This window comes from Halichoerus grypus, chromosome X (assembly GCF_964656455.1).
Source record: "Halichoerus grypus chromosome X, mHalGry1.hap1.1, whole genome shotgun sequence".
NCBI lineage: Eukaryota > Metazoa > Chordata > Mammalia > Carnivora > Phocidae > Halichoerus > Halichoerus grypus.
The window spans coordinates 45,334,329-45,360,863 of NC_135727.1; the positions used below are offsets into that span (position 1 = coordinate 45,334,329).

The window sequence follows — 26,535 nt, forward strand, 5'->3', positions numbered from 1 at the left end:
ACAAGGCAGTCAATATGTTAAGTGACACTTGTTTGATTACAATTATTAAGTACAAAATAATTTTTGAGTAGGACCTAAAATGGAATTTCCACAGCCTTGTTCCACCCGTATTTTTCCTACCTTAAGGATTTCTAAGAAATTAATTTTTTTAAAGATTTTATTTATTTATTTGTCAAAGAGAGAGAGAGAGAGCACATAAGCAAAGGAAGCAGCAGGCAGAGCGAGAAGCAGGCTCCCTGCCAAGCAAGGAGCCCAATGCAGGACTCCATCCCAGGACCCTGGGATCATGACCTGAGCCAAAGGCAGACACTTAACCAACTGAGCCACCCAGGCATCCCCTAAGAAATTAATTTTTACTAGAAAAAAGTTTAGGATGTTTGTCTACAATTATCCACCTATGTACTGATTGGGTACTGATGTGCAAAGTCATCAGAAAGGATAGGAAATAGAACAAAATAAACTGTGAGGCCAAAAGAATGGATTAGTAGGCTTATAGAACATTAGATTTTATAGTCATGTTTTCTATGCCTTTGCCTAATCTTGGATTTACAAAGTATGATTTATATTACAGAGTATGATTTGGATATACAGAGTATGATACTGCTAGTATCACTAGGAGTCCTAAGCTTTCACAGATCATGTATTGTTAAAACTAGAACAACCTTGGGGCGCCTGGGTGGCTCAGTCAGTTAAGTGTCTGCTTTCAGCTCAGGTCATGATCCCGGGGTCCTGGGATCGAGCCCCTGCATCGGGACTCCCTGCTCAGCAGGGAGTCTGCTTCTCCCTCTCCCTCTGCTCTCTCTCTCTCATGCTCTCTCTCTCTCGCTCTGCTCTCTATCTCAAATAATTAAATAAAATCTTTAAAAAAAACTACAACAACCTTAGAATTATTTTCATTCAAGAGGCTATTTTAGAAATTGGGAAACTGAGAAAAATTAAGAGGCTTGCCTAAGTTTATCAAAGAAGATAGTGGCAGAACTAGAAATAGAGCCACCTATGCTTTCTTGGCCAATACTGTTTATTTGTTTGTTTATATATTTGTGTATATACACATATATATCACATACCTTGTAGGTTTATGCATATTGTATTAAAATTAAAAGAAATACACTAATATTTTAATTATAACTGCTTTTGGCTTTTGTGGTGATGGGTGATAAGCCATAATAATAAATCTTCTAATTTATGATGATCCACATTTTCCAAATATTCTACAATAAATTAAGAGAATAAGCAAGAAATTATTTTTAAAGACTAGTAAAACCAATATTTTTTATGTGTTCGTAGTACAGATGATTTTTATATATCTCTAACAAAAGAGTAAACTCTCTGTCACAAACACATGGGCACATCTCTTCCCATTCTCCCTTCCTCCTCCCCCCTTTATACCCCTACCCCAGCTTCTGAGTCAGGGGCTACATTTCCCAACATGTATCTGAGACTCAGGCAGTAGTAGCATGACAGTATCTTGTACCATATTTTATACTTAGAAACCTATGCCTAGTGACTTGATGCCCTTGCTCCTCACTCATCCCTTCCCATTTAGTGGTCCTCATCTTTGAGATTAAAGATGCATTTCAGATGCTGGTCATCAGGTGTTGATTACCCCTATCAACTAAATTATCTTCAAGGAAAATGTATCCTTTTGGTAAGTAGAAGAAAAAAATCATTACTTTTCTTTTAAATTCACATTATGAAATAGCATGTATAGAATTATCCCAGTTTTTAAAAACATATATAGTGATGAACATAAACAGCACTGGGGGGCGCCTGGGGGGCTCAGGCAGTTAAGCATCTGCCTTCAGCTCAGGTCATGATCCCAGGGTCCTGGGACTGAGTCCCACATTGGGCTACTTGCTCATTGGGGAGCCTGCTTCTCCCTCTGCCTGCTGCTCCCCCTGCTTGTGCTCTCTCTCTCTCTCTCTGACAAATAAATAAAATCTTTTTTAAAAAAGAAAATAAACAGCATTTATATAAACGCTGATATATGCCAGGCATTGTAATATATATATATATATATATATATTCATTATTGCATTTTATTCTCCCCCAAATCCTACGAGGTAGGTACTAATATTATCCCCCATTTTACAAATAAGAGAATTGCAGGACAACAAGGCTAAGCAACAATAGGAAATGATAGAACAGGAATTCAGATTCATGTAGTGTAGTTCCCAAGTCCATGCTCTTAACCTCTACTCAGTTTCGTTTATTAATAAGTCCCAAATCTATATCTCATTCATTCTTTTATCCATCCATTGTTTAAGCCCTTTTCTGTGCTAAGCACTGCCTGCCCATTTCACATCTCAATCTCACTACCATATTTAGCAGTGATTCTTTTTTTTTTTTTTCAAGATTTTATTTATTTATTTGACAGAGAGAGACACAGAGAGGGAACACAAGCAGGGGGAGTGGGAGAGGGAGAAGCAGGCTTCCCGCAGAGCAGGGAGCCGGATGCGGGGCTTGATCCCAGGATTCTGGGATCATGACCTGAGCTGAAGGCAGACACTTAATGACTGAGCCACCCAGGCGCCCCTATTTAGCAGTGATTCTAAGGACATAGGACTTTCCACTTAATAAAAATATAAGAACTATACTTTTAGTTCAACCATAATTTATTGAGCATCTACTATGTGCCAGGCAAGGCCCTGGAGATATAAAAGAGAACACAGCAGATATAGCTTTTATATTCTTTTGGAGTTCATGATTTAATGGGAGGAAACCAGAGGAAGAGTGTAGCAAGTACTGAAGGGGCAGTTGGAGCACTTAAGAGGACTTAATCCATTTGCCAGGGAAGTCTTCCAGGAAGAAGCAATGTGTAGAAGGTCAATTTCTGGAATGACAGCATGAGGAGCTCTGCGAACCTGCTCTCCAGTGAAACTGGTGAAAATTATAAAAACAAAACAATTTAAAGCCTCTGGAAATGGTCTTAAGGGCATATATCAAATAGAGAAACATCTATTTAAGAAAATCTATAAAAAAATCCGTAAGAAAGTGAGAGTCTGTGGTATTTGAGCCTAGACCTCTCCCTACCTTCTCACTCCCAGGTCGGGGAGGCACAAACTGCACTCCTAACCATGAGCCAAGAACATAGAGCATCCTCTTCCTGCAGCTCCCAGCTATGGATCTTTCTTCCTGGGAAGAGGAAGACATCAGCATTTCTCATCCTGCCCCAATGACTGATATTGTAAGGTTAAGCTCCAAGTGAGTGCATTTGAGAGGTGAGTGCTCTCTCCTTGCAACCAGCCCCCACTGATAGAATGGAGGCTGTCCTGTGAGTGTGACATCACTGAGAATACCGGGGCCCTATTCCTCTTGGCGTGGCTCATAAGGTATGGTTTCGCACTCTGAGAAGCAAGCTGAGAGGACCTCAGGCTGCTGTTTCCTCCCTGCCTCCACTGAGATATTAGCTCCTGAAGCACGAGTATCACTCTGAGAGAAGAGTACCATTGTCCTCACCCCCAGATCCAGAGTCCAGGCTCAGAGATTTTGCCTGGGAAAAGAAGAAAGCCATAAAGCATATAGGTTCAAACATTTCCTGATGAAACTTACTTAATTTTCAACAGACCATGGAGAAGTTCAAGCCACAAGTTGCTCTAAAAACAGTGATGGTTGTGGTGGAGGCAACTGGGAAGTGACTAATATATTCAATGAAAATACAAGTTAACTGTAGGATGGCTAGATTGTTTTAAAGATCCAGGGAAGGAGATGGTTGGGAGGACTCCTCCTCCCTGAGTTGGAACAAATATCAAGCACTGACTTTTGGAACAGCCCAAATTTGATTGAATTAGTCTGCAGAACAATTGATGCCCAAGGGCATTATTGAAAATAATAGATTAGGGGCGCCTGGGTGGCTCAGTCGTTAAGCGTCTGCCTTCGGCTCAGGTCAGGATCCTAGGGTCCTGGGATCGAGCCCCGCATCGGGCTCCCTGCTCGGCTTTGGGAAGCCTGCTTCTCCCTCTCCCACTCCCCCTGCCTGTGTTCCCTCTCTCGCTGTGTCTCTCTCTGTCAAATAAATAAATAAAATCTTAAAAAAAAGAAAAGAAAATAATAGATTAATCAGTCAGCAATTAGAGGAGCCTAACATTTGGGTATGGTCAGGGCTGTGGCCTTCATAAGTGCTCCTCAGTTCCCCACCCCACACTTACTTAGGTGAGACAGGCTGGCTAGAGGGGGTTGGAGTTGGATATTTCCCTTCCTCCCCGTCAGCTGGTCTCTGATAAAATTCTAGTAGGTTAGGCTTGGTGAAATTTGCTCTTGAGTGAAAGCCTTCTTAAGAAGACTAGAATGTTCCATATGTATTTAAAAACAGCTATTTTCCCCTCCCCCGGCCAGAAACACAAGGGGATTTTCTAGAGTATTCACTGTGAGAACCTCATAGGGCTCCTGGAGGTAAAACTCATAAAAGTGGGGGAACACCACCTAAGACTGGGCTTATCTGGAGTTTTAATTCTCAGATTTGTCCCCCATTGAACTTCTGGCAATTTATCAATTGTAGTTTAGGTTTTTCTACCTCAGTACTGGTTTCCTGGAGAAGTTTCTGTTTATGGATTTTGCTCCAGCAAATTATGATTCTCCATATCTGCCTGTCTCTCCTTTTTTGGGACAATGATTTGCTTGGTGGCCTCAATTCTCTAATGGATCTTAAAACAGTTGTTGATTTTCAGTTTGTTCAGTGTTTTACTTGTTGTTAGGATGGAGCAATGGCTTCCAAGTTCTTCCCATGCCAGACCAAAAGCCAGAAGCAAGAGGGACATTTTATAATGATAAGAGTCAGTCCATAAGGAATATATAAGAATTATAAGCACCAAAATACATGAAGCAAAAACTGGCAAAAATGAAGGGAGAAATAGATAATTCAACAGTAATAGTTGGGAGACTTTAATACCCCCTTTTAATAGTAAATAGACCAAATAGGAAGAAGATCAACCAGGAAATAAAAGACCTGAGGACACTATGTACTAACTAGACCTAATAAATATGTAGAATATCCCACCCAACAACAGCAGAATGCACATTCTTTTAAGTACACATGGAATATTATCATGGTAGACCATGTGATAGTCCATAAAACAAACCACAGATAAGTTTAAGGGTTAGAAATAATACAAGATATGTTCTTTGATCACAGTGGAATATTTCATATCAATAACAGAAAAAAAAATTAGGAAACTCATGAATATCTGGAAATTAAGCAAAACACTCTTAAATGGATGGTGCATCAAAGAACAAATCAAAAAGGAAATCCTTTTTGGCAGGCAGAAAATACTTTGAAATGAATGAAAATGAAACACAACATAGGACATACTAAAACTTATGGAGTGCAACTTTGGTATCTTAAGATACAATATACCAAAACTTATAGGATGGAGCTAAACCTATGCTTAGAGGGAAATATATAGTTTCAAATGTTGATATTTAAAAAGAAGAAAGATCTCAAATCAATATCCTAACCTTCCACCTTAAAACACTGGACAAAAAAGTGAACTAAACATAAAGCAAGCAGAAGATAGGATAATAATAAGTAGAGCATAAATTAATAAGATGGAAAATGGAAAGAGTAGAGAAAACTAGTGAAACCAAAGCTGGTTCTTCAAAAAGGTCAACAATATTGACAAATCCTTAGCTAGATTGATGGGGAGGGGAAAGTGAAAGAGAGGGAACTCAATTTATTAGAATCAGAAATGAAAGAAGGGGTCATTACTACTGACCTTATAGATATGAAAAAGGATTATAAAGGAATAATATGAAATATTGTATAACATTACATTAGATAACTTAGGTGAAATGGACAAATTACCTGAAAAGCACAAACTGCCAAAACTATATCAAGAAAAAATAGACAATCTGAAAAGACCTATAACAAGTGAAGAGATCAAATTAATAGTAGTAGTAGTAATAAAACTGCCCACAAAGAAAAGTGTAAGCCCACATGGCTTCACTGCTGAATTCTACCAAACATTTAAAGAAGAATCTTTCACAGACTCTTCCAAGAAAACAGAAAATGAGAGCATACTCCTCTCATTTTATGAGACCAGTATTACCCTAATACCAAAACCAAACAAAGATATTGCAAGAAAAAACTATAGACCAGAATCTCTTATAAACATGGATGCAAAAATCTCCAACAAAATACCAGGAAAACAAACCTGGCAACATATAAAAACAATTATACATCATGACTATGCAGGATTTCTCCCAGAATGCAAGGTTGGTTTAACATCCCCAAATCAGGAACTTCCTCAACATGATAAAGGGCATTACCAAAAAAAAACCCAGCTGACATCACACTTAGTGCTGAAATACTGGATGCCTTACCCCTAGGATCAGGAACAAGACAAAGATGTGTGTTCTCACCACTTCTTTTCAACATTGCACTGAAGGTTCTAGCCAGGGCAATTAGGCAAGAAAGAGAAATAAAAGGCATCCAGATTGAAAAATAAGAAGTAGAACTATATTTATAGATGACGTGATCTTGTATACAGAAAGTTTTATGGGATCCACTGATACACTAATAGAACAATTTCAGCATGGTTACAGGATGCAAGCAATATACAAAACTCAACTGCATTTCTATACACTTGTAATGAACAATCTGAAAATGAAATTAAGATAGCAATTCTATTTATAATAGCATCAAAAGAATAAAACATTTAGAAATAAATTCGATAAGGGAAGTACAAAATTCATACTCTGAATACTGCAAAATATTATTGAAAGAAATTAATGAAGATGGGGCACCTGGCTGGCTCAGTAGGAAGAGCATGTGGCTCTTGATCTTGGGGTTGGGAGTTTGAGCCCCATATTGGGTGTAGATATTACTAAAGAAAATAAAGATAAAATAAACCTTGGGATGTCTGACTGGCTCAGTCAGTAGAGCATGCAACTCTTGATCTCAGGGTCATGAGTTCAAGCCCCACATTGGTCATAGAGTTTACATTAAAAAAAAAGGAAGCAATTAAATGGAAAAAAGAATCTCATGTTCACGAATTGAGAAATTTAATATGTTAAAATGGCAATAATCCCCAAATTGATCTACAGATTCAGCATAATCCCTTTCAGAATCCCATCTGATTTCTTTGTAGAAATTGATGGAATGATTCTAAAATTCGTATGGCATTGCAAGGGACTCTAAATAGCCAAAACAATCTTGGAAAAGAATAAAGTACATCAACTCACATTTCTGGTTTTGAAACTTACTACAAAGCAATGGTAATCAAGATAGTGTGATACTGGCACAAGATAGACATATAGGTCAGTGGGATTGAATCAAGAGTCCAGAAATAAAACCATGTGTCAGCTGACTTTCAACAAAGGTACCAAGACCATTCAATGGAAAAAAATAGTGCTAGAACAACTAGATAGCAACTAGCAAATTAATGATACTAGATCTCTACCTCACACCATATACAAAAAAATTAACTAAAAATAAATCAGAGACCTAAATGTAAAAACTAAAATAATACAACCATTAGAAAAAAAGCATAGGGGGGCACGTGGGTGGCTCAGCTGGTTAAGCGTCTGCCTGTGGCTCAGGTCATGATCCCAGGGTCCTGGGATCAAGCCCCACACCAGGGTCCTTGCTCAGCGGGGAGCCTGCTTCTCCCTCTGCCTGCTGCTCCCCCTGCCTGTGCTCTCTCTCGCTCTGTCAAAGAAATAAATAAAAACCTTAAGAAAAAAGAAAAAAGCATAGGGGTAAATCTTCATGACCTTTGATATGGCAAAGGGTTCTTAGATATGATACCAAAAACATGATCAACAAAAGAAAGACTACATTGAACTTCATCAAAACTAAAATCATTTGAGCATCAAAGTGCACCATCAGGCATGTGAAAAGACAACTCACAGAATGGGAGAAAATATGTATAAATCATATATCTGATAAGGAACTTGTACCCAGAATAAATAAAAACTTACAGCTCAATAATAAAAAGGCAGATATCCCAATTTAAAAATGGGCAAAGGATTTGAATGGATGTTTCTCCAAGTAAGATATACAAATGGTCACTAAACACAGGAAGAGATGCTCATCATCATTAGTCAACAGGGAAATGCAAATCAAAACCACATTGAGATACCATTTCACCTCTGTTAAAATGGCTAGAATCAAAAAGTCAGATAATAAAAAGTATTGTTAAGGATATGGGGAAAACTGGAAGCCTTACACACTGCTGATGGGAATGTCAAATGGTCAGCCAGTTTGGAAAACAGTATGGCAGTTCCTGAAACAATTAAGCGTAGAGTGACTGTATGACTCAGCAATTCAATTCCTAGATATCTACCCAAGAGAAATAAGAACATGTGTACTCACAAAACCTCTTCATAGTAGCACTATTCATAAAAAGCAAAAGATGGCAACAGCCCAAATATCCATCAATGGATTAATGGATAAACAAAATGTGGCATATCCATTCAATAGAATATTGTGCAGCCATAAAAAGAAAGAAGACATACTTGCTACACAATTGGTGAACCTTGAAAACATATGCTAAGTAAAAGAACCCAATCACAAAATACCACATTTTATATAAGCACAGTCTTATGAAATGTCCAAGATAGGAAAATCTGTAGAGACAGAAAGATTAGTGTTTGCTTAGACCTGGAGGGATAGAAGCATGGGGGAGGGGTCATAGCTAAGGGTATGGTGTTTGGTTTTGACTTGGGAATGCTCTAAAATTGACTATGGTGATAGTTGCAAATAACTGAATATAGTAAAAACCATTGAATTGTACATTTTAAGTGGGTGAATTGTATGGTATGTGAATTATAGCTCAATAAACCTGTTTTAAAAAAAAGAAGTAACGTCTATTCTGAGATGGATGAGTAGGGGTTATACACGCTAAGTGTGTGAAGAGTGATTCAGAGAATGTTTCAGTCAGGGAGAACTGTGGGAACCAAGATCAGGACTCAAAAGGGCATGAAGCTTTGAAGAAATAATGGGAATTCTTTAAGCACGATGTTGTTGTTGTTGTTACTATTTATTAAATATCAGCTGTTGCAGAGTAGAGATTAGAAGCAAGGGCTTTGACCTTAGGCAGGCATTTCATTTAATAGCTGGGTGACCTTGGCCAGGACACTTAATTTCTCTTAGCTTCACTTTCCTTTTTTACTAAATAGTAGGCTAATGACTGGTGCAGTCACTCTGGAAAACAGTACAGAGATTCCTCAAAAAGTTAAAAATAGAACTATCTTATGATCCAGCAATTACAGTACTAGGTATTTATTCAAAGGATACAAAAATACTAATTCAAAGGACCCCAGTGTTTATAGCAGCCCTATCAACAATAACCAAATTATGGAAAGAGCCCAAATGTCCATCAACTGATGAATGAATAAAGAAGATGTGGTATTTGTATACAATGGAATATTACCCAGCCATCAAAAAGAATGAAATCTTGCCATTTGCAATGACATGGGTGGAGCTAGTGTATTATGCTAAGCGAAATAAGTCAGTCAGAGAAAGACAAATATTGTATGATCTCACTCATATGTGGAATTGAAGAAACAAAACAGATGTACATAGGGGAAAGGAAGGAAAAATAAAATAAGATAAAAACAGAGAGGGAGGCAAACCATGAGACTCTTAAATATAGGGGCGCTGGGTGGCTCAGCTGGTTAAGTGTCTGACTCTTGATTTCAGCTCAGGTCATGATCTCAGGGTCCTGGGATCGAGCCCCAAGTTGGGGTCTGCGCTCAGCAGAGTCTGCTAGAGAATTTCTCTCTCTCCCTCTCCCTCTGTGCCTCCCCCTGCTCTCTCTCTCTCTCTAAAATAAATATTTTTTTTTAAAAAAGAGACTCTTAAATACAGAGAGCAAACAGGGTTGCTGGAGGGGAGGTGGGTGGGGGGATGGGCTAAATGGGTGATGGGCCTTAAGAAGGGCACTTGTGATGAGCACTGGTGGTTATAGGTAAGTCATGAATCACTAAATTCTACTCCTGAAATACTACACTCTATGTTAATTAACTTGAATTTAAATAAAATCTTAGAAAAAAAAAATAGTAGGCTAATGATACAACATCTGGAAAAGCACTCAGAGTTCATGAAAGGGAAAAAGGACTCTAAGTCCAAGAAAATATTTTGACAGTTACAAAGCAAGGATAATAGAATTATCCATTAGGATAAATTTTTAAAAATATTTCTTAAACAACAAGATAGCAGAAGGTATGGTGAGATATCAAAATGCCACTTAAAAAGACATGATCATTCCTTTTAGTGAGCTAAAGGGCTTCATCTTGATATTTGTGGGGATGGGTATGTGTGTGTGTGTGTATATATATTTTTTTGTGTGTGTATATATTTTTATACTATACCTCCTGTTCTTCATTTTTCTTTTAATCATGGCTGGTGAATGTGTAGGTATATACGGACCTACCTTATTCCTTTAAAGATTCTTTACCCACACTGTACTGAAAATATTGGCTGGGGGGGGTACAGGCAACATATTTGAATAGACATTTCTCAAAGTAAAATGTAAAAATGGCCAATAAGTACACAAAAAGATGCTCCATACCCAACTAAATTATCCGTCCAATGGTTCAGCTATTTTTTTTTTTAAAGATTTTATTTATTTATTTGAGAGAGAGAATGAGAGACAGAGAGCATGAGAGGGAGGAGGGTCAGAGGGAGAAGCAGACTCCCCGCCGAGCAGGGAGCCCGATGCGGGACTCGATCCCGGGACTCCAGGATCATGACCTGAGCCGAAGGCAGTCGCTTAACCAACTGAGCCACCCAGGCGCCCGGTTCAGCTATTTTTGCTAAGACTCTTGCAAAACGCTGGTGTCAGAGTATCAAATAACTGCTTTTGGTCCCTGTTATGAGAGGCCCCACCCTCCATCAACCCTTTCCCTACCTTGAACTTTCCTTGTAGAGGGAACAAATCAGCTTTTCTCTTGGCTTTTGCCTTTTCCTTTTATAGAGGTGTGGTGACTATGTGGGTATGGGATCTGAGGCTGGTTTTCAAACACACACTCTCCTGTTACTTTCTCAGTGAAAAATTTTGCATGAGATTACTCCGGTCCTTAGCATCCTGATAATCATCTTGTTCCTCTCCTTTTATTTTGTGCATCATGGTAGCTATGTCCTATTGTAACTTTAAAGCTCCTCCTAGACTATTTACTTTTAGTTTCTTAGTTGTTCTTTCCAGTTAATTAAGATTTATTCAAAATCCTATATATTAAGTAAAAATTAGAAAGTTACAAATGCCCTGTTTACACTCTACCGTATAATGCCTTATCTGCTTTATTTAACTTGGAATTATAAATCCAAATTTGTGCTGTTAGGAAAGGCTTACCATTCACATTAAGATTTACTGCACAGAGAAAACTGTTACTGGGAGTCAATCCACCTTGGATCCTGAGCATCCCTGCACATTTTTATTGTGTATACAAAGCATGTAAGACCGTGACCACTCTATGCAGGCAGGCCATGTCTCAGAGTTGTGTTTGCAACAAGCAACTTGGACGAATGAGGTAACATCTTTCCCTGGATACAGAGCAGGCTTGCTTCTGTTTACCATGAAAGCAACGAACTCTCCACACACACGGAGTTTCTTTCCTGTTACACAAGGCACGGCGTGTGCAGACATCCATAAAAGGGCCTGTGTCACCCCGTAGGACTTGAGGATCACTTGAAAACTAATACAAACCCATATGAAGCTCTGGCTATGGCTCTTGCCATGAGTAATAATGTCCTTTGGCTCTGACCCGGGATTCTAGTGTCTTCTGCCAGTATCCATTAAACAGTAGCAGGTTAACTTGTTACGTTTTAAGTAGGGTAAAATCTCAGATCGCATAATTCTTGACAGGTGTTTCCAGTTATTATCCCTAAATCAGTTATGCTAGTGCAGTGTTTCCCACTAGGATGATTTTTGCTTTGTCTGTGCACCGCCTGTGCTCTTAGTATTGTGTTCTACTTCATGTCTGTCTTCAAATTGACTCGCTGACTTAATTTGAATACCTTTTTGCAAAGGAAACTTTATCCCACGCTAAATCTATACTATCATCATTTGCCTGAGACAGAGTATTCATTAATACACATCCAAATAAACACATGAACATCACAATTTAATATATTTGGGTACTATCTAAAACCATCCCCACCCACCGCCAGGCCCTCTCCTTTAACCCCAAGCTGATTGCATCTACAGGAGTCATGGCGGGGACAGACTGTCACAACCAATGCTTTTAGTTAGTCCATTTTGAGGTCTTCTTCCCTATAAAAAGTTCTCATCAAGCCCCCTTGTGAAGGAAAAAAGGGAGAAACTAAGTCTAGTGCTCTGACCTGCTACAGGGACAGTCGTCATCCTCCAGGTAAGTACATCCAGGACAGCCTGGCCATCAGCTGAGGGGAGTCTAGTGCCTGCTTCAATCTGAAGCAGAGAAACCAAAGTCAGACCCACCCTGGAGAGACGTGTGGCTTGGATGAGCCCTTCTATATCCTACCTGAGCACTGCCCCTCGGAGCACCAGGGGATTGGATTCATCCTGTCTTATAAAACTGGCAGTGAGCCCCTGCAAGCTTATCTCACTCCAGTCGGAATCCAGCCCAACCAGCATCCATCAGGCTGTTGCAACCTTGAATAGTCTGGAGTCATGAATTGCCCCAAAAAGAGTATCACGGAGGAAAAATAAAATAACACACAACTGGAAAAACTGTGAGCCATAGATATATATAGATACATATATAGATACATAGATTTGGATGTAAATATACACATACAGTCTTACATAGCATTTTCACATTTCCAGGTAAGGATGGCAGTATCCCCAAATCCCACTTGAACCTCCCTTTAAAATTTACACAGGCCTAGAGGTATCTGTTGAACTGGTGAGGAGGGCCTGCCACCAGTCTTCTGGGAGAGATCACTCACCCTAAAGAAACAGTCAGAAGATAAAACCGTAATCTTTAGACTCAAAGGGAAGCAATTCTGACTAAAGCATAACATCTGTTACTCAGACTTGCCTTCTGGTCCAATCCCCAAATGGACCCATTGTTGTCAGAGTCTTATGAGGGAAGTTCGAGCCTGTGGTTAAAATTCCCCAAACTGTCAAGATACCATGGCCCAAGTTGCCCTGCATAACTATCTGTCTAAACTGAAGAAATGGGCATTCTCCCCACTTCTGCAGGTCCGTCTGAGGATTCAGCCAATTGGGGGTTCTGAAGAAATATGCTGGGCTTCACTGTTTGAGAATTCCAGAACATCAGCAAAAGATAGGTAGGGGCCTGGATGTAGGGGCAGAACTATCCAATATACATGATAATATCAAGGGGAGAAGAAAGGGAGGTGGGGCAGGAAAGGAACATAAAGGGGGGCACCCACCTAACAGTTGCCTGGATTTATTCTTAAGCACAGGTGAGAACTAGTTTCTCCATCATCCCAAATAGCTGAATCAAAGCCTTTGGGAGTTGGGATCCTACATGGGCAGATGGGGGAAAAAACCTGTTAAAATAGAGCTCACAGTCATTACCTTATTTGGTCCTCACATGATCCCTTAGAGATTATTATCTCTATTTTACAGATGAGAAAAGATATAAAAAATTTATTCTTCTAGCTAAGTGGTCTTGTGGTAACTTGGAGTTCACCTTTGCTTCTAAAATTCTGTCAACAAATATTAAGTGGCCCCCAGTGCCTTTAGAAATAAATTGATTAAGTGCTGTAGATTACTTCTTTTTTGTTATAAAACTTTTATTACTTTAACAATAATGTGTATACATTCTAGGAATAAGAAAAAATACAAATAAGCAGAATAAAAAAATTACTCATAATTCTACCACTGACTATACTTTTTGTCTTTCATCCTTCACACGTTTCTTTGTGCATATATGTAATATACAAATGTATTCTTCCTTTCAAAAATATGATATTCACATATTACTTAGTAACCTTTTTTCATTTTATATCCTGTCAGGAACCTCTTTTTGTACAAATGAGTAAAGCTCTCCTATTAAAAGACAGAGACTTGTATATTGGTTCAAAATATGATAAAAAATGAGATGAAGATTAACAACAGATGCATCTAAAATCACTAATAGCAACGAGTTAAAAGTAGAAAGATGCATGAAGGTATATCAGGAAAATGCAAATCAAAAGAAAGCTCTATGACAATGTTACTATCAGAAAAAAATTAAAATCAAGGCAAACTACATTAAATAGGGATAAGGATGGTTTCGGTTAACCTTCCAACGCATGACTATAAGTTTGTTTCTTACTCTCCTTATCTCGTCTATTTCATTCACTTCTCTAAACATATCCTCCTTGCTTAAATGCCTGTTGTGTATATCTTCTTTAAATTCCTGGAGAGACTGAATCAGCCTTTCCCTAAAAGTTCCTTCTGTTTTTTCCTCCTCCTCTGGCTCTTCTTCCTCCTCCTCTGGCTTTTCCTCAGGCTTTGGCTCTTCCTCAAGCTTTGGTTCACTCTCATTTTCTGGTTTTCCTTCAATTTTTTGACAGGGTTTCATCTTGTGAGTCTCTCTTCCTTCCTTCTTTCCTTTTCTCTTCCTTTCTTTTTTCCTGCTTTATTCCTCCTTGAATACAATTACTCCTGGGAAGCAAGGTGACCGTAAGTCAAAGGCTTGGTGAATGGACCAGTGCTCTGGACAGAGGTCTCAGCATTTACTTTCTTTGATTCAGAGCTATCATTAAATATCTTCCACTTGGGAGACTTAATCAGCAATCAGGACTTCCCTGAGCCTGCGGCTCTAACCTCCACTTTCCATTTCCTTACCTCTCTCTCGTCCCTCCCTCCAGCCTTTTTCAAGGCCTTCCCCAACCATTTCTCCGCACAAGGCAAAACACAAGGCCCTCCTAGAACTGAGTACGTAGGGAGAACCGGCCGGGGGTAGGAACAGTGGGGCCCACAACCTCTGTCCCGCCCTCGCCCCCCTCCACCTCAGGGGTCTTTAAAATATTCCCCTCACCTACTTGTACTGATCCGATCGCTTTCTTCCTCCCCTTTTCTAGCCTTGTGTAGTGCTAGGAACGACAGACCTGCTGACCTGCTGACAAACGGAAAACGGGAGGGGAAGAGGGAGGGTTGGAGAAGGGGGGAGGGTGGGGGAGGGGCGAGCGCTTGGTGGGCCCACCCGCACCAAGTACCTTTTTCCTCATTAAGGTATTTGGCTATGAAACTTTCCCACCTTCTGTTTCTCCCACTTCTCCCCCCGCCCCCACAGTGCAAGTTAGCTCGAATTTCCCATCAGACAGGGAGTAGGAAAAGCAGATTATTTCCAAACTATCTTTACTGAGGCGGGGGTTGGGGGGGGGGGGTAGGGTAGGTCTTGGGAAAGCGGTCTGAAGTGGCAGAGGATGATTATTTTTAAACTATCACAGGTCTCCTTATCCTTCTCCCGGGACTCCTAGTCCCTTTCCCAAGGGTCATCATTTCCTGCAGACTCGGAGGAGGGAGGTGGAGGGATGGTTTTGACCAGGGCTCCCTCTCAAGTCTCTGCCCTAGGCCATTCCCACCCTAGAAAGCCCCAAGCAGCACCTATTTTGACACCAACCTGCAAAATTCCGACAAGTTGACTCCTCTTTCCCCTGGCGTCAGGCTCCGCCGTCTGCACTGCTAAAGGAAACCTGGTACCCAGACGGGAACAAGGACCAGACTAGCAGGACTTCTGCACACGTCGACTCCTGGTCACGTGAGATCTGCGTCACCAGTGAGCTCTGGTCCCCAATCTCCACTCCCACCAAAAGCGCGGCAGAAGTGGGCCCGCCTATGCCCCCTCCCCCCCATACATCTGGCTTGTCATTCTCTGTTATTGTTGCCTATGCCGGAGGGCAAAATGTTATTTGGCTTTCTGTGACTACTAGGGAGGGGCTGCATCTTTTTTCTGGAGCTACTAAACTTTTCTACTTCTTTTAAGAATGGTCACTTCGGTGCCTTCAGCTCCCAGGATTAAGAACTCCTACATCCATCGCCCCTCCCCCAGACTCCATTTCATCTGCAGTCTGGTCCCTGGCTGTTGTGGAACAGGGTTGGTTTGGCAACGAGGTGTGAGAAAAAAAAAAGGAGCCTGGGACAGGAGTGACATTTTTAAATTTAGTTTTCACTTTATTCTTAATAGTTGTATATTCTTTTTTTTAAACAAAAGTAACATGTTTTTTTTTTTTTTTTTTTTTTTATATTTGGAAAAGACAAAGACAAAATTACTTTGGTTAAATGACTTAATACACGTACAGTCCTGAGAATAGTTCCTGGCCTATTGTAAGTGCTCTAAAAGTGCAAGCTATTGTTATAATTATATTAGGATTTCATTTGGGGAAAATGATACAAAACTTAAAAAAAAAAAAAAGTAATATTTGACTCCAGAGCCCTGATGGCGGTATTTGCCAGGCAGCTGTGCTCCTGCAGAATCATCAGTTGTCAGGTACACATCATGATCCCAAGTGTCCTCATCTGAAAGGGAATAATAACGTACACCTCAGAGAACTGACTTTTGGGAATTCTAAATGATACCTGGCTCATATCATCTTCAACAGATACTGATTACCTTTCAGCCTCACTTCAGTCTTTTAGTATAAGTCACAAATTTGCCAATAAAAATTACATAGCTCTGAGAGGCAACACTTAAAAAATAGCAGGAGACATACATGTATTTTTGTTTTATGTAAGTTTGGGTGCCCCTTCATGAGGCAGAATAAAGAGCTCAATAGATTATATAGAAAGAAAGAAAAAAACCTTTACCCCATGTTTTTTTTATTTCACTTGCCCTTCTGTCACATTTTCCTATCTTCTGGGGAGCATGTGTATTTGAGTACCAGGAAACTCAAGATAGAATGGTTTGGGTCTGCCGAACAGAACACTGGTGTGACAGGAGATGTTAGCCCCAGGGCCAGAACTAGATTGTGTGACCCTGAGTAAGTTACTTTCCCTGTACTGGCCTTACCTCCCAAACAGGAGAGCCCAGGCAAGCTCTCAGAACTTTAGAAAGAAGCTTGCGATTAGTAAAACACTTCAATATGTTGTCCGTGGGAAAACGGAAACATCCTGAGTGGCAGCTGCTTTCCTTCGGCTTGATGAAAATAGTTCCAGAAATCCTGAGAATGTCCTGAAAAGGGAAAGATGCTTTGCTGCCGTTATCTCATTTTATACTCTCAAGCAACCCAACTGCAAGGAGGATATTTTCATTTCTATTTTATGTAAGTCATTTCCATTATATATACATATATATGCATGTCCTAAACTAAACAAAGAATTTAAACAATATGCCCAAAGACATTATCTCCTCATATCTGAGCAGAAAAGGCCTCAGCCCAAGGCCCCACTTTTAGAGGGTCAGCATCGGGCCCTCTTCTGGATGCGTCCTCCCCAGGTAGTGAAGAGTCAGCGGGGCAAGAAGATGTGTTTACTTGGAGCCTTCATTTATTTCCTTCTAGACTACATTTGAGACACCTAAGACCCTAGAATATCCTGCCCAAAGGACCTGGAGCCCAAATCCAAGACCCGCTTGTGCCTCTTCTCTAAGTCTATCCTGAGAGTGGGCCACATTCCCTGCGGGTTCACACTAAAGGTAGAATCGAAGAGATAGCTGAAAAGGCAGAATCTCTTTCACATGAGGCTATTTGGAGAAATCTAAAGGAAAGAGTGGACAGCCAGGCCAACACGGACTCAGAGAAGTCAATGACCAGTTAGCCCAAAACAGTCAAAGAAAGCTTCAAGCAGGGGAAAAAAAAAAAAAAAAAAAAAACCCAAAACAAACCTTGACCCGAGCCTCAGAATGTGGGCAGGACCTAGATGGAGGGTGGGCAGGAAAGAAGAGCAGTCAGACTGAACCTAGGCCCTGTGGCCTTACCATCACCCTGGCCTGTCTCATGCTGCCTCGCTGGTAGAAGTACACTCGCACCTCCTTAGGGACGTTTATGTCTATTGCCGGTGGCTTTCATCCGAAAGCAGGTTCAATGTAAGGACTTGGTAACATGTTCTGCACTTAACCCCGAGGATTTTCTCACTTATTTTCAGGTCATGGAATCTGAATTGGTCAACCTTTCTGGACAGGATATACTTAAGCAATTGCTAAGTATTTGAAATATGCATTCCCTTGAGCCTGTAAATCTCTTCTTAGGTACTCATCATAGGAAAATATTTAATGGTGGTCACAATGATTTACCACACCAAAGTTCATAGATCTGAATTCCTAGTATCAGTCCTTTGACTTGGACTTTATACAAAGAGAAGCCCCAAGGGAAAAGCAGCAATGAAGGAACAGAAAGAGAGAATTGTTCTAGGCAATAGCAGATACGCACCCAAGCATGTGCTCGTGCACATTCACACACTTGTGTGCACATTTTCATGAGCCAAGGAGTCTCCCAGATAATTTTGATAGGGGATAAAGAAGACAAACTTCATGATTCTGTTAAAACAATTCAAACTACACCAATGTACTTACCATTTGGAAATGGAAAGTAACCATTACATTATACATACATATAAATAAAAAAAGGCAAATTGAAAGTTAATATATGTAGAACTACATTTCTGTCACAACATACATATATTTATTTGGGGGCATTCAAAATATGAGCATATAATTAAATTGCACCATAACATACGTAAAGTCCACAAAATTAACCTATAAAATTTCAGGTTGTGTTATTGGGAGATGAATGAATGACTGATGTGAGCCTGTTTGGTTAGCGGGGTGCACAACCCAAATCCATCAGGGACTCCGCTGAGTTCTGAGGCCACCTTGTAACAGATGTTTACTCAGCACTGGCGCTTAAATGTCATCCTTCCATTTCCGCCCCTCCCCATACCCCATCACCCACCATATTTTTTTTTAATTTTATTTTATTATGTTATGTTAATCACCATACATTACATCATTAGTTTTTGATGTAGTGTTCCATGATTCATTGTTTGTGCATAACACCCAGTGCTCCATTCAGTACGTGCCCTCTTTAATACCCATCACCAGGCTAACCCATCCTCCCACCCCCCCCCAGAACCCTCAGTTTGTTTCTCAGAGTCCATAGTCTCTCATGGTTCGTCTCCCCCTCCGATTCCCCCCCCTTCATTTTTCCCTTCCTACTATCTTCTTTTATTTTTTAACATATAATGTATTTTTTTATTTCAGAGGTACAGGTCTATGAGTCATTAGTCTTACACAATTCACCCACCATATTTTATCCAACACCATCTTATTGTGGGGTCTTACTGTGTTTCTCTGTCATAGTAGAAATGTGAATGAATATACTCTGAACTATTCCCCTAGGATATATTTGAGAATGAGTATTTGGTATAAAGGCAACTTTTACTTTCTAAGTGTTGCGTTTATATATTTAAATTTTATCTTTAATAGTCATGTATTAATTAATAATATTCAGAAAAATGAGACAAACCTTTGAAAACATGCAGAAGAAATAAAATATCTTACAAATATAAGTCAACCATATGTTTATTGAAATGGAGGTGTTTTTATAATATATTGGTATGTGAAAAAGGCCAGTTACAAAATGTAACTTGCAGAGGATCTGATTTTAAAAAGTAAAATGCATGTAGATATTTATATGTATGCCTGCATAGAAAATATTATAGAACAATATACACCAAAATACTAAAAGTGGGTATGATTGGATGGTTGGTGGGCTTATGGGTGATCTGTATTCTCTTTTTATATACTTCTTTGTAGATTCTTTTACATTTTCTCAGTGGGGATGTGTAACTTCTATAATAAAGAGTAGTCTGCAAATAGTGCAGTCTTATTTTATAGGACATTATTTCACATATGTACTTCTGTAGTGGAGTAGGATCTGATTTAAGAGCTCCACTACCCATTTAAGGTGTGGGGTCCTTGCAATGGTTGAATGCTTCGCATTTGGTTCCCTTGCCCTCTTTGTGACTAGTATGCCTTAAAATGAGACTCTTCTTATTGTTCTGACTATGCCTTCTCCAATCTAAGTTTGAGATAGTCAAGCTGAAGTATTAGTCATACATAGGAAAGGAGGAATCTCTTCCCTAAATTTTACCTGGTGAGAAACCTTTCTTTTTATGATAATGTTTTGCCAGGGAAAGTAATATTGTTAGCAATAATATAATATTTTAAGCAGATTATAAAATAGTTTTAGTTGCCAATTCACCAATTCAATTCTTTTTTTTTTTTTTAAGTAGGCTCCACGCCAGGTGTGGAGCCCAGCACAGGGCTTGAATTCACAACCCTGATATCAAGACCTGGGCTGAGATCAAGAGTCAGATGCTTAACCGACTGAGCCACCCAGACGCCCCCCCCCCAATTCAATTCCTTTGGAAATTTACATGAAGAGAAAAAGAAAGGATTGTATTTCTGGCTTTGCTTGACAAACAGCATTTATCTATAGTTCCTGACTTTTTTTCCAGGGGAAATGTTTTACTTTTGCAAATAAACACCATAAATATTATTATGTAAAAGCAGATTATAAAACAATGTGTATAAAATTATCCTAGTTATATTTAGGAAAGAAACCCCTCAAGAATCTACACTCAATTTCATTTATCTGATGACTCTCAAACATGTATCTTATCCACTTATTATCAATAAATATTAATTAGGTGTTTACTGGGTATGTAATCTATATGTCTCTTCCAGACTTTTCGTCTCAGTTATCATCCCTGATTGGATGTGTTAGCACAATGGAGTTGCATCTGGCTGGATTCTAAAGTCAGCATATCAAGTGAAATCCCACCTAGTCAAATTTACCTTTGAAATATTTAGACCCCTACTTCATAGCATATTAACATAAGTTGCAATGTTAGTGGGGGAAAAATCATAACAAAGTATTTAAGCTTATCAGTATGTAAGTTTTATGGGAATATGGATTTTTTAAATTTTATGTCTATAATTCTTATATATTTTCCAAATTCTTTACAGTTTATCTGAATTACACACACAAGACAATGAAATACATATTTTTAAGATAACTCAAACTTATTATTATTGTACTTCATCATGTTAAAATTAACAGTAATTTAATCAATTCCCTGTTGCTTAATATTTAGGTTTCCTCTATATTTTCTTTTTCTATCATAAGCCAAGCCATCACTGAAATCTTTGCACAACATCATAATTATTCCCTAAGGAAAAATTTCAAGAATTGAAATTGCTAGGTCTAAAAGTTTGAAAAATCTTATGAATTTTAGATGTGTATTGCCAAAGGGCCTGCAAGATAATTTAACCAATTTACAAGTATACTGACAGTCCATGTGAGTAACCTCACGTAAAATGGATAGTATGGTTTTTAAAAAAAATTCCTCACTTTGACAGGTGAATAAGAGTACCCTAAAGTTTTCATTCATATATTTTGACCACTAGGGAGTCTGAATAACTTATATTTGTTCTCCATATAGATGTCTTCTTTGGTCACTACCTTTTTGATGTCTCTTCACCAGTTTTAAGGTAGTGATAACTACTGTCATTTCGTTGATTTTTAAGAACACTTTATTACAGGTAACTATTGTTTCAGTTAGTCCGATTGGTTGTAAGATATAGATACTTAGGCTAGCTCGGCTGAAGCAGGATCCATGGTAAGCATTTATGGGGCAGTGAAGAGCACAATGATGTTAAGGGAATCTGAGAACCAACAGCCAGTTTCCAGTGGACCTCTAGGCGCCAGGACCGGCACGCTATAGTGCTCTGCCATTAACTTGGCTCAGCTGCTGTCTCATTCTCCCTTCCTCTCACATCCCCTTCTCCTCCTATGTCTTGGCTCTATCTCATAGTTTCAGCTTCCTCATAATGTCACCCTGCTCGTGTATTAGGCTTTCTCAGGTTCCTAAGGTACAACCCTCTCCCCACAAAATTTCATGTACCTCACTAGCCCCAAACATGCACAAACTTGCTTAGAATTTCAGGTGGTCCATAGGCTTCCTGGGTTGAGAACACCTGGTCTAGGTTAATTGGTATAGTCAGTGAGTGGGGGGGCGGCGCCTGAGTGGCTCAGTCGGTTAAGCCTCCGACTCTTGATGACTCTTGATTTTGGCTCAGGTCATGGTCTCAGGGTTGTGAGATCAAGCCCTCCATCGGGCTCTGTGCTGGGTGTGGAGCCTGCTTAAAGATTCTCTTTCTCCCTCTCCCCCTGCGCACCCCCCCAAAGAAAATAATTTGATATGCTCAGTGGGTGAGAGTTGCTTAAACACTGGCCTAAGCCTGGCTGAGGGGCCACCATGGTGGGGATGGAATGGCAGGCAGCAACCCTCCAGCAAGGCAAGGCTAGAGTTCCCTGCAGGTAAGGAGGCCAGAGGTGAGAGGCCTAGCAGGCTTCATCCTTCTAACAGAACATAACTGAAACAATTATGAAGATTAAAAACTCTTGGAAGTGGAGAGGTGCCTGGGTGGCTCAGTTGGTTAAGCATGTGCCTTAGGCTCAGGTCATGATCCCAGGTTCCTGGGATCAAGCCCCACATTGGGCTCCCTGCTAGGCGGGAAGCCTGCTTGTCCCTTTCCCTCTGCTGCTCCCCCGGCTTGTGCTCTCTCTCACTCACTCTCTCTCAAATAAATAAATAAAATCTTTAAAAAGAACTCTTGGAAGTGGAAACAATAGATCATTTCTCTAAAACAGGACAAAAATAAGACACTTAGGCTCTATAGGGTTTAATTTAGTGAACATGTACAATGTTGATTTGTTTTTGAAAAATTTAGGCTTAAAATTGCCAAACTAATTAGCCTGTATTTTCAAAGAAACTTATTTAGGAAGCATTATTAGAACATTTTCTAATTGACAAATACAAACATGACCAAGTTATGAAGGATTTCCTATTTAATAAAAAATTTAATTTTTTTTATTCTAAATTACTTTTCTCCCCAAAGAATATGTCTTAAACATTGTGAACAATTAGCTCTTTTTTTAAAAAATATTTTATTTATTTGACAGAGAGAGACACAGCAAGAAAGGGAACACAAGCAGGGGGAGTGGGAGAGGGAGAAGCAGTCTTCCCACGGAGCCCGATGTGGAGCTCAATCCCAGGACCCTGGGATCATGACCTGAGCCGAAGGCAGACGCTTAACAACTGAGCCACCCAGGGGCCCCCTGAACAATTAGCTCTTAAAAATTTTGCTCTTTCATTTGTAGCTGATGCAAAATATTTTCTATTAGCTATTAGTTAATTTAGTCAAATAACAAGGCACTCCTGCGAAAAGAGGAATCTTGCGATACTCATTCTCTTCCTCACCCAAAATGTAAGTATTATATTTCTGTAATGTAAAAACAAAGCATTTTAAATTAAAAAAATGGAACAGAAAAGTACACAGAAGAAAGTTAATGTTCCACTTTCCACTCCCAGCCCCCTTTCCTGATACCTAACTTTATGGCCATTTAGGTGCAAACAAGGGCCTCAGGAGAAAAATAAGGACAAGGGTGAGAGGAGACCAGGAGAAGGAACATGTTAGAGGGCAGGGGAAACAGGAGAAAGGGCTAATTCCGCAAGAATTGCAAATGGACAGTAACTCCCAAGAGAAAACCCTGCCTAGGTGGAAAAAGAGACATTCCAGATCCAGCGTGACAGGAGGAGGAGGGGATGAAGGTTTCCTGCTGCCCTGCCTAAGTGGGAGGGAGGATTGAAAGCCTATGCACTGTGATGTGGCTGTCACCTGATGGGAGTCTATCTGGGCCCAAGTCCCTTCCTTGCTTTGTATCCTGAGTAATGATTCCTGTTGCAGAGGAGGGAAAACTTCAAGTCAAAGAGTGGGGGCAAAACGATTGTCCAGGAACGCCCTGGGTTTGTGTTCCGACTTGAGCGGGCTGGGCTAACTCTGGCACCGGGATGGCTGGCAGCTGAAGGCAGAACCACCAAGTGGGTCAGTCTTCGTTCTTGACACCCGCTCCTTACCTAAAGTCCATTGTGGGTGGTCCTGGGGCAAGCAGTATATGAATATGGATATACGGGTATACTCTGGAAAGTTTTCAACGTATACAAGCCCTGCTCCCTGGGTCCCATGCCCATTTGGTGCAAAACAGTTTGGTAGTAGAGGTGTGGAAACGCATCAGAGGAGAAGGCAATAGAGAGACACAGAAGGTAAAAATTCTATTTTAAGTAGTATCCCCTCTTCCACCATTGTGGGTATTTAAAAGACCAGGAGTACTGGAGGCAGAGGGTGGCTTTTGAGAAAGAGGGAATATGAGGAGTGACAAAGTTGGGATACAAGATACTGGGAGGTGAGGGGCGAGTGGCGGGTCTGCAGCGAGCTCTTGGCTGCAGCTGCCGGGGATCCTCCCACCCCGTCGCTCCGCCGGGCTGAGGGTCAGCGGGTCAGGGCTGCACGCCTCCCAGCGAGAATGCATACGTGGAGGGGGAGGAGACTACAAGGATAGGCTCAGGTCGGTGTGAGGAACAGTGGTGGAGATGGGAACAGACCCTTTCTGGGGCTCCCCTCGGGGTCTACCCTTTTGGTGACTGCAGTAGTCCTGGGGAAGGATCAACAGGAAAGATGGTGAGCTTCAGACGAGGGAGGAAAGGAGCGAGCGGGGAGGGCGGAGGGTTGCGGGGGGGGTGGGGGGTGGGGAAGAGGAGCTGTGACTGGATGCCCACTAGAGGGCGCAAGAGTCCTCTCAGGTGGGAAAAATGGAACTAAAAAAAACCTCCTGATATCAGAACCTTGAAAGGCACATAGTAGAGCCTCTGTCCTGGGTGCTAATTTTTCCACCAAGCATTCAGTCCTTTCGTTTGCTTTTGTCTCCTCGGAGTAATGGAATCTAAAAAAAAAAACATAATCGGGAGGGTCGGGGGAGGTATTTCAACATGGAAAATGTCCTCCAGGAAAAAAAAAAAGAAAAGGGAAAAAGGAGAAACAAGTATCTCTGCAGAATGGAGAGGAAACTCCCCCGATGGGAGGGAATGAAGACCAAGAGCCTGAAGGCAATAACGGAGTTGGGCTCCACTTTCCCAGGATTTTAGAAGAGGGGTGCCCAATAGTCTTGTCAATAACATCAACATGGTAAATGTAGATGACATGGAATGGCTCACGGAAGGGATGAGAGTTAAACTCAGGTAAACGAAATTAAGGTATAGTCCACACGGCCTTAATGGGGTCTACCGTCATCATCACCACCATGATGAGTTTTTCTTTGTGCCTTAAAAACTGAGGTTTTCTCTGGAGTTAATACTTTTCCAGTTTGTTTTCTGTTTCTTCGCCTTTTCTTGATGTAATTTTGCTGATTCAGTTGCTTCAAAGCTTTTAGTATTGCCAGCTTCTATTTGAATATTTCATTCTGAGTAAATCAACAAGTCTTTGTCAGCAGAGGTGTTTCACACATTTGAATAGAAAGATGTTCAATATTTATTTGAGTATAGGTGACACACAATGTTACACTAGTTTCAGGTGTACAGTTCATTATGGATTTTAAAGTGAAAAAGTTACAAAGCAATGTGTGAATTTATTGTTGCTTATATTTTAATTATGTATTATATGTATGAATAGAATCTTAAGTATATCTACTAAAATGGGGCTGTTTATCTTTATATGTCATACTTATAGATTATTTAAAATTTTTTATCTTTGATAACTGTACTTTCCCAGAATTTGTATATATTACTTGTATCCCTAAATATAATAAAAAATAGTTGAAATAATGTGTCAATCAACTTCTTTTAAGTGCCACTTAATAAAAACTTGTTGAAAGAATAAAAAAGGTGCATTTCAAGTTATTTTTTAGAATTTCTTATTTAGCACTATAACTCTAGTATTTATTACCATGACATTAAAGGGTCACCCTTGTCACCTGTGAAAAGGGAATACTATTTGCCTCCCAGAGCTGCTGAATAAATCAGATGAGGTACTGAATGTGTGAACTGTATTGGCTTGGACCCTGCCCCATGCCCCTGCCTTTTCAGAACTCCAAACCCCAGAGGTACTCGAAGGGCTGAGAAATAGCTAACCTGAGCCTGGGAACAAGTTCAGGCAGCTGAAAAGTGGGTGCCACCCTCCCCTGGATTCTGCCATGTCTTCTAGACTCTACTGTCCTCTCTCCTTCATCTTTTTCCTTCTGCTGACAGTGGTTGATGTGTTGGAGTCTTCAAGGTGACCAAACCCCACTGATTTCTATGAGATCACTGTCACACTTATCAAGGTGGGTACCACACAAATGTGCCTCAGTAATTAATATGTTAGTCAAGGTCTTAGTAAAAATAGACCTTTTCCATTTTACTTATAAGTCCTCTGCTGTCCAGAGGATCAGACATGATTCCATTTGGATGGAGAGTGCTGGGTCAACACAAGAATATGAGACTTCATTAATAGAGTAAATGATGAATAAAATAAAATGATAGCTTGAACAGTTGGAGCCAGTCATTTATTATCTTAATTATAATAAAGACTATGTTGGTTTTCTATATAGTTTAGTAGTGGAAATTTCAAGAATAACCTTCAGATGGTAACAACATTGGCTTTTTATGCCTCCCATGTTCTTGCCAGAGATGACTTCTGGACAGGTCTACCCACTAGGGCAACAGGCATATATGAAGTATATAAATTATAGAGATTTTCAACTTCTTAGATCAAAACAGAATAACACTCCCAAAACCTGATCTTGTCCCTACATGAAGGGTTTAAAATATTTTGTAAGATTAA

General features: G+C 40.0%; 2 protein-coding genes across 9 annotated transcripts in view; both read right to left on the reverse strand.

Annotated features, from left to right (window-relative positions):
* Positions 1-12,651: 12,651 nt before the first annotated feature.
* TCEAL9 (transcription elongation factor A like 9) lies at positions 12,652-15,686 on the reverse strand. 5 transcript variants are annotated; one of them, XM_078063839.1, is made up of 3 exons: positions 15,502-15,685; positions 14,917-14,994; positions 12,652-14,540 (listed from the first exon to the last, which is right to left on the reverse strand). In XM_078063839.1, the coding sequence occupies exon 3, from the start codon at positions 14,455-14,457 to the stop codon at positions 14,140-14,142; it is 318 nt and encodes a 105-aa protein (XP_077919965.1). In that variant the 5' UTR covers positions 14,458-14,540; positions 14,917-14,994; positions 15,502-15,685; the 3' UTR covers positions 12,652-14,139. The 5 variants fall into 5 exon arrangements, with proteins under 5 accessions (XP_077919965.1, XP_077919966.1, XP_077919963.1 ...); XM_078063840.1 differs by having other exon boundaries at positions 14,917-14,997; XM_078063837.1 differs by having other exon boundaries at positions 14,921-14,994; positions 15,502-15,683.
* Positions 15,687-16,072: 386 nt separating this feature from the next.
* The window catches only part of TCEAL7 (transcription elongation factor A like 7), a 38,124-nt gene continuing 27,661 nt past the window's right edge, over positions 16,073-26,535 (reverse strand). For all 4 annotated transcript variants that reach the window (XR_013444461.1, XR_013444459.1, XR_013444462.1 and 1 more), the window contains 2 exons: positions 16,888-17,049; positions 16,073-16,397 (listed from right to left, as the gene is read on the reverse strand). The gene's annotated coding sequence lies outside the window, so the exon portion shown is untranslated. The remainder of the gene's footprint in view (positions 16,398-16,887; positions 17,050-26,535) is intronic.